The 7,540-nt window shown below is 33.8% G+C and overlaps 1 protein-coding gene and 1 long non-coding RNA gene across 2 annotated transcripts; one reads left to right on the forward strand and one right to left on the reverse strand.

Moving 5' to 3' along the window:
* Positions 3,649–4,790, forward strand: LOC104782684 (zinc finger protein 8-like). Its single transcript, XM_010507690.2, has one exon. It carries the CDS (start codon positions 3,756–3,758, stop codon positions 4,545–4,547), a length of 792 nt encoding a protein of 263 aa, XP_010505992.1. The 5' UTR covers positions 3,649–3,755; the 3' UTR covers positions 4,548–4,790.
* On the reverse strand, positions 5,129–7,530 carry LOC104782685. The gene is made up of 3 exons (XR_767052.2): positions 7,373–7,530; positions 6,121–6,197; positions 5,129–5,466 (listed from the first exon to the last, which is right to left on the reverse strand). It is a non-coding gene; the product is annotated as an uncharacterized LOC104782685 (long non-coding RNA).

Consider the following 7,540-nt stretch of genomic DNA (forward strand, 5'->3'; position numbering starts at 1 on the left):
TATATTATTACTTTGAAGTTCGGTCCTTATATATAGCTGAACATTGTGAGGTCACATATAACGAAAAGGACAAGATATGCTTGTCCCTCAAAATCTAGACTCTTTACTCATCTTTCATATTTATTATATCTTTATTATTTATTACTGGCCAAACAATTCATTTCATCTCACAAAAATAAATAAGGAGGGAATTTGCATACACATATATAAGAGTTGAATCCAAGGAATGGATGTGAGGGCAAGAAAGTGAGAGATATGGTCCCCTCAACAAAAGCCATTAAATCTCTGAGCATATGACTGTGACTTTAATGGCAAAGCAAAGAGGTTTGCAATTGCATGATTCAATGAAGAGTTGCTGTTAGGGTTTGGGAGATTTGTGGGCTTTTAAGTGCATGTTTTTTTGTGGGGTTCAAAATGCCATTCATGGGACCCAATTACATATTGTGAGATTTGTTTCATTTTTTCTTTGTAACCATTTTTTAGATATACATTTACTATATGAGTACTTTATCTACTGTATGTATATGTTTGTTTGTTTTTTTTGAAAATTTTATTTTTCATAAGACTTTAAAAAATAGTATATTATGACAAAAAAAAAAAANAAAAATATATATATATATATATATATATATATATATATATATATATGGTAGATAGACACTGATTATGACTCAGGTTTAGACAACATATAGATTTCGATCTAAGAAAACATATGGATTATGACAAAAATATATATATATATATCTCTAATTGTGTGTCTAACTAAAGAAGACTAGTAAGATCTAAGAAATTTGAAAAAAAATTGGTTGTAGTAAGACAAAAAAAACTATCTCTAATTGTGTGTCTAACTAAAGAAGACTAGTAAGATCTAAGAGATTTGGAAAAAATTTGGTTGTAGTAAGTTCAATACTATACATTCTCAATATAATTTTTATTTATATAGTTTACTTAAATATCAGAAAATACCCAAAAAAAAAAAAAATTAACATGTATTAAAAGCTTGATATCATAATTTCCGAACGCTCTCTGATAATTTTAAATTTAAAACGCATGTTAGGTTTAAACAGGTTTACACTAATGTGATTGTTTGTGGGAAAATAAAAGAGATGTGGACTCGTCATGTGAAGTCCAAAATCTGCAAAATTATGTATGTAAATTAATGTACTTTGGGACCAGCATTCGCGTGGACATTATTACCATAGTTGAATTTATTTCCTTTCTTACAATAAGTTTTGATTATTCATATATATAATTATAAGCAAGGAAAGAAAGTAACGAAAACAATTTTGATGGATCTTTAAGGGAATCCTGCTGAGAAAATTTGGAAAATAATAAAAATCGCTTACAATATTTAATTTATAATTTTTAGAATTATAAATGACGTTATTCTTTCTATTTTACAAGAGAATAGTTTATCTGTTGACCAAAAAAAAAAAGGAATAGTTCTATCTATTCACAAATGGATGATCCATATTGGAGTATATAGAACAACAATTGAGAGACGATTCGATAAGTATTATATGAAAACATTGAATACTATTACAGTATAGTCAGCAATCAGCATTGATCTATAACAAATATATTAATTAATCATATGTTTTCAAAATAGTTGGTTTAAATTCAAATATTTAGTCATTTGGTGAAGAACAAGCCTTTACTAACAACTAATTTAACGTCATACGTACTTTGGGTTAATGATGATTTTTCGTCCAACCATTTATAAATCAAATATACTATTTCATAGCAATTTTATTAGATATTTAAATTGAGGATCTCTCCATGGTATAGTGGAGCTGCATGCATGGAATGGGGGTTTGGTTAAATTATAATTCTTCTTTGTATGACATACCAAATGTCATATATACATTTTCTAGATGCTATCCTTTTTACTTGATTTATTATGTTGCCCGGCCCAATTAACATTATATTTACTCTATTCAAAACACATTAGCAATTCATATATGCCTTGGGGGCAAAAAAAAAAATGAGAATCAGGGAAAATTATCAAAAGCAATGGGATCTAAAATTGAATTATTCTTGCAAAAGTATTCAAATATATATATATAGTATTGATGGTAAACATAAAGGGAATATATAGTTCATTAATCAGACGTGGATCAAATCTTGCCGGATGATCGAGTTGATAAGTATCAATATATCACATAAGGAGATCATGTGATCTCCACAAAAACAACAGTTCAATCTTTTAATATGTTTGATTATCTGCTGATGACATCAACTAGTTGATTATTAGCATCATTAAATTATCATGTACATGGACCACCTCTCTCTCCTCTCTCTCTCTCTCTCTCTCTGTAAGATCATCCTTGCATCAGAGAGACAAAACATCCAAGAGACTAAGAATATGGTCCTTGAGAGAGAAGAGCTCTCTTTTAATATTAGGTCTTTCTCTTTTTCCCTCTATTAGTAGTAAAATTCATGTACTTATACGTAGACATAATAACAAAATAGGTCCATGATGTAAAAGAGTACACACCTAACTTCACCTTGCTAATGATCTCTTACCTACAAACTCTCACTCTTTTTAGTACATCTCATTACTCACCATGACCCCATTTCATCTGCTTACGATCAATTTGGTAAGCTTTTTGTCTTAGTTTCAACATTTGCAGGAATCATTTTTAAGAAACAACTAACAAAAAAGGAGATAACTTTGCTGTCGACAAAAAAAAAAAAGGAGATAACTTTGCAAAGAGGATTGATGTGGTTTGATTTTAGAAGAGATGGATGCATGTATATACATATATGTATGTGTGTGAAATTTTGGGAGATTTAGATAGGGGAAGTGGATATAGATTAGAGGTCTCCCTATATATTTATGCATCCGGCCATTTTACTATATTAATTTATCGCACCTACCGTGACACGGTACATATTAACCATCATAGTAAGCTACAACTTAAACACAAGATACATTGTAATCATAGGACTATATATGTCCATTTCCCCGTACCGACGTGTCGTATGCTTCCATAACCTAGTTTAGGTTAATTTATCAACAAAAACTTTAGGTTTATTTAAAAATGCATTGTAGTAAACCATTTTAAGGTTTTATGAAGTTTAGTCTAGAAATTGATTTAAAAAAAAAGTTAACTATATATATTTACATTTATGTTGTAGTCTCTCCTTATAAATTTGCACATGAAAATCTTCATCAACTTAGATAAAAGTTACTGAAATTTCTTCGAATAACTAAAATGGTAAAGCTTAAGTGTTCNTGAAAGTGGGAAATATAGTTTTTTTTTTTTTTTTTTTTTTTTTTTTTTTTTTTTTTTTTTGTATTGTATGAAGTCCTGAATATGGGATGAAAAGAGAGAGATAAAACATACAATGTGTATGTTTGTTCTTGGAAATAAAGTTTTTTCTTTTAAATAACAAATGCTTGATTTTTTTTTTTTGAAATTAGTATGAGATTTGGTTGATGGAGATCACTCGCTTGTATATGAAAGTAAAAATATTAAGTTGTATATTTATTCTTTTTGCAAGTGAAATGTGGATCACTCTTAGTCTTATACTAAAGGTGTGGATAAACGTAAAAATACTTACATACGCATGCGGCCATATATGCGCTGGTTAAGTAACAATTATTTACCTTAAAAGAATTTGGGAACCTCTTTAAATTAATGCAAAACCTCATCTCTTGTCTTTCTGTCTCTGAAACTGTCAACCTCATTCGTCTCAAACTCACTCATTCTTCTCTCTCTCTCTCTCTCTCTCTCTTTTTTCTATCTTCCATGGAAGAAACCAATGGACGAAGAGAAACTCACGATTTCATGAACGTCAACGTTGAATCTTTCTCGCAGCTTCCTTTCATCCGCCGTACTCCGCCCAAAGAAAAAGCAGCCATTATTCGTCTCTTCGGCCAAGAGCTCGTCGGAGATAACTCCGAGAACATATCTGCAGATTCTTCTGACCAAACGTCTACCAAGAACGATGAGAGCTCTGAGAATATCAAGGACAAGGAAAAGGACAAGGACAAGGAGAAAGACAGAGACAAAGACAAGGACAAAGACAACAACAACAACAGGAGATTCGAGTGTCACTACTGCTTCAGAAACTTCCCTACTTCTCAAGCCCTAGGTGGACATCAAAACGCTCACAAACGCGAACGTCAACACGCCAAACGCGGTTCCATGACTTCATACCTTCACCATCATCATCAGCCTGACCCTCACCACGTCTACGGCTTCCTCAACAGCCACCACCACCGTCACTACCCCTCGTGGACGTCGGAGCCTAGATACTACGGTGGAGGAGGACATCAAACATCGTCGTATTATTCAAGGAGTACTCTTCCTCCTCCTCCACCTTCTAATATCCCACCGACAATAAACGGAAGTCCATTAGGTTTGTGGCGTGTACCGCCTTCCACGTCAGCAAACACTATTCATCATGGCGTTTACTCAGCTTCACCAGCTTCAGTGTTTAGGACGCATGAGCAAGAGACGACTAAGGAGCCTCACTGGCCGTACAGATTGATGAAACCCAATGTACAAGATCATGTGAGTCTCGATCTTCATCTTTGACAAATTTTTCTTCTTCTTTTTTTAACTTATAGCCGTGATGAGACGAGAAAACAAAAAACAAGAACCGGCATGGTGTGTAGATCTTGAACCTTTATGAGGTTTTCACATTCTAATGCGTTTGTATCATTTAATAAAGGAATAATATTTTGGTTAATTAGTAAGATATATATATGTTCATCCATTTTCCTCTCACGTGTGTGTGAATGATACAATTATTACTTTTTGTTTGTTTTCATCTGTTCATTTCTGAGTTCTGTTATGGCTTCAAGATTCTATATCTTTCAGAGAAAGAGGAACATTAATTAAGAGCCATGGAAGTCATACACACGTACTTTCTCTCTGTTGTTGCAGTCGAGAGAAATCTTAAGTCAATTTGTGTATCTTAACCATTAAAAACCCAAGAAGCCTCTTTAGATGCAAATGCTTTAAGGTCTCTGTCTAATTAAACGATCTTTTACCGAATCAAGAGGCAACGAAGAAAGCTCAAGGATGGGTAAATGCAGATGTTGATGATGATTCGGTGACTGTGGGGATCACTGAAGACAATGGACAAGACAAAAGGGGAGAGAGAGAGAGAGGGAGAGTTGAGAAGTGAAAGTGGTCCATGATTACAAATGTAGAGTTAGCCAAAGAGAGCTTTCACATCTTTCTCAACACAGAGAACCTAAAGCTAAAGCTTTTCCTCAAAAGCTTTCTTCTTTAGTTTCTTTTCAAACCTTTTTTTGGGCAATTCAAAGAGAATCATCAACAAACAAGCTGTATACCATATTTACTTGTTCATTTCTCTACCCATATACTCTCTGATCATCAATACAAAATGGACTTAAAAAAAAAGTTGTTAGTATCAGCGGCACATGACCATGTTTCTTCTTATTGCCTCCATAGAACAGCCTTTGAATGAAGTCTATATGCCCAAGGCCTACAAGAATCAACAAATTATTAATCTTCTATCTGAGAAGAAGCAATGATATCAATCCTCGTACCTAACATCTGACCTTCAATGGATTAAACTAATCAAACATTAAAGACAACCATATATAACTCTACGACTTTTGCATAGACAAAGAAAATTCAAAAGCTTGACTTTTCTAGTTTTGGCAAGACTTCAGTCACAAATATGTGGCATTGCCTCACAGTATGATAACCATAACCACAATACGGATTTTTTTGGCAAAAACTCGTGATGGTTACAGATACATAACGCCTATTTGCTTTAGAATTACCAGCTGTGGTACATTTCATATCAAAGCTAACCGATATATAAAAGTTAAACGACAGCTAATCTTACTCTCTCAAGTCTACTAGAGTGATAATTCCAAAAGAACAACTTTGGATACTCTTTCAGGTAATGCAGTTTACAAGTACTGAGATTGAACAGCAGAAGAAGTACTTTTGTTCTCAAGTTATTTATGTCGCAAAACGTTGTAGTTGTAGCATGATTGCTAATGTGTAACTACCGTAACGCAAGAGGTACGTTCTTATGATACCACCAATTATCCTAAAGCTTTCAAACAAGTCTCAGCAGATTATTGTGATAACAGGTTGCAGAAAGTGACATTGCAAAATTTCTGACCTTAAGTCTTTTTAGTCGCGGAACAGGACAGTCGCTGTCTATTTTACGGGGGAAGGACCAAACGGTGCAAACTCAGCCTGTCAATCAAAAGGAGGAGAGATAAGGTTTTTTCTAGACAAGTCTTATGGATAGTTTTGGAACAAGTTTTTGCAATAAGGATGTATATCACATGGGAACAAAAACACCAAAGACAGAAGAAAAGACATATATGCCCTCATGGGAACAGTTGTTTGGATACAAAACTGCAGAGATTAAACCAGAGAGCACAGTACCTCTGAGAATTACGTGATGCTTTTATCAAATTATGGAAAATTTAAGGATACTCAGTGAATGAATGCTGTCAAAGAGTTAACATCAAGAGCAGCTATAAAAGGACCCCACTAGTTAATGCAATGGAGAAGGAAGCATGTGATGAACAACATGATAAAAGAAGCACATAATAAAGACGTGTGAAGAGCATACACATTATATAACCTTAGGACCACTTTCTCTGCTCTCCTGTTTTTTTTTTCCTTTTATATAAGATATGTAAAAGGACTAGTGGAATTTAAGGAACATCGGCCCACAACCCTAGGAAAGTTGCAACTTGAGGATGATAGTTCGAACAGTACACATCTCAAACCCCTTAAGAAATAAAAACTCAACTCAATCTGTTTTACACAACACTGCAACCTGCCAAAATGGTCTTATTTTGGTGACCAAAAAAATCTACATAAAATTCCACCTACCCTATAGAGTATAGACCATGTGGTTAATCCTTGGGACTATGATTTCTTATACCACTAATTTTCAATAACTACTTGGCTTGCACTGTTGATCACTCGGAATCTCAGATGATCTTATGTCAGGATTCAGGAAAACAAATCAAAAGTTGTATTCATATGCAAAGGTAGCTACTGAGAAGACATGGTTCATGACTGCTTGTAAAATATGACCAGGATGATATTGTATAGATGATAAGAGTATCTTTATACAACACCGTTAAGAATCAAATACCATGGCATTAGTAGCAATGTACAGGGTATAGAAGCAGTTTTGAAGATGGCAAACAAAACCAAAACGTGAAGATGGAGAGGAACTAAAAGACATTATATTTGGTATAACTATGTTGAAGAATTAACATTATAGATGTGGTTCTCAAGAATGTGACTTGAAAAGAAAACCAAATAGAAGAAGAGATCCTGAAATAAGCTGCTTTAGCCAGAGGAGTGGAAAAGATTTTCGTTTATATCTGTGCATGACTTCAATTTACCTCTTCTTTTTGAGTTCGAGAGAGATGAGCTTCTTCGATACGGCGGGTGAGCATAGAAATTCCATAATGTGAAGCACTTGAAGATGCATAATACGAGGTGACTGTCAGCTGTGCAAACTTCGGAAGTGCATAACCTACCAGATATTATACAAAAACAAAAGTTCAGGT

Source organism: Camelina sativa, chromosome 4, assembly GCF_000633955.1.
Source record: "Camelina sativa cultivar DH55 chromosome 4, Cs, whole genome shotgun sequence".
NCBI classification, from domain to species: Eukaryota; Viridiplantae; Streptophyta; class Magnoliopsida; order Brassicales; family Brassicaceae; genus Camelina; species Camelina sativa.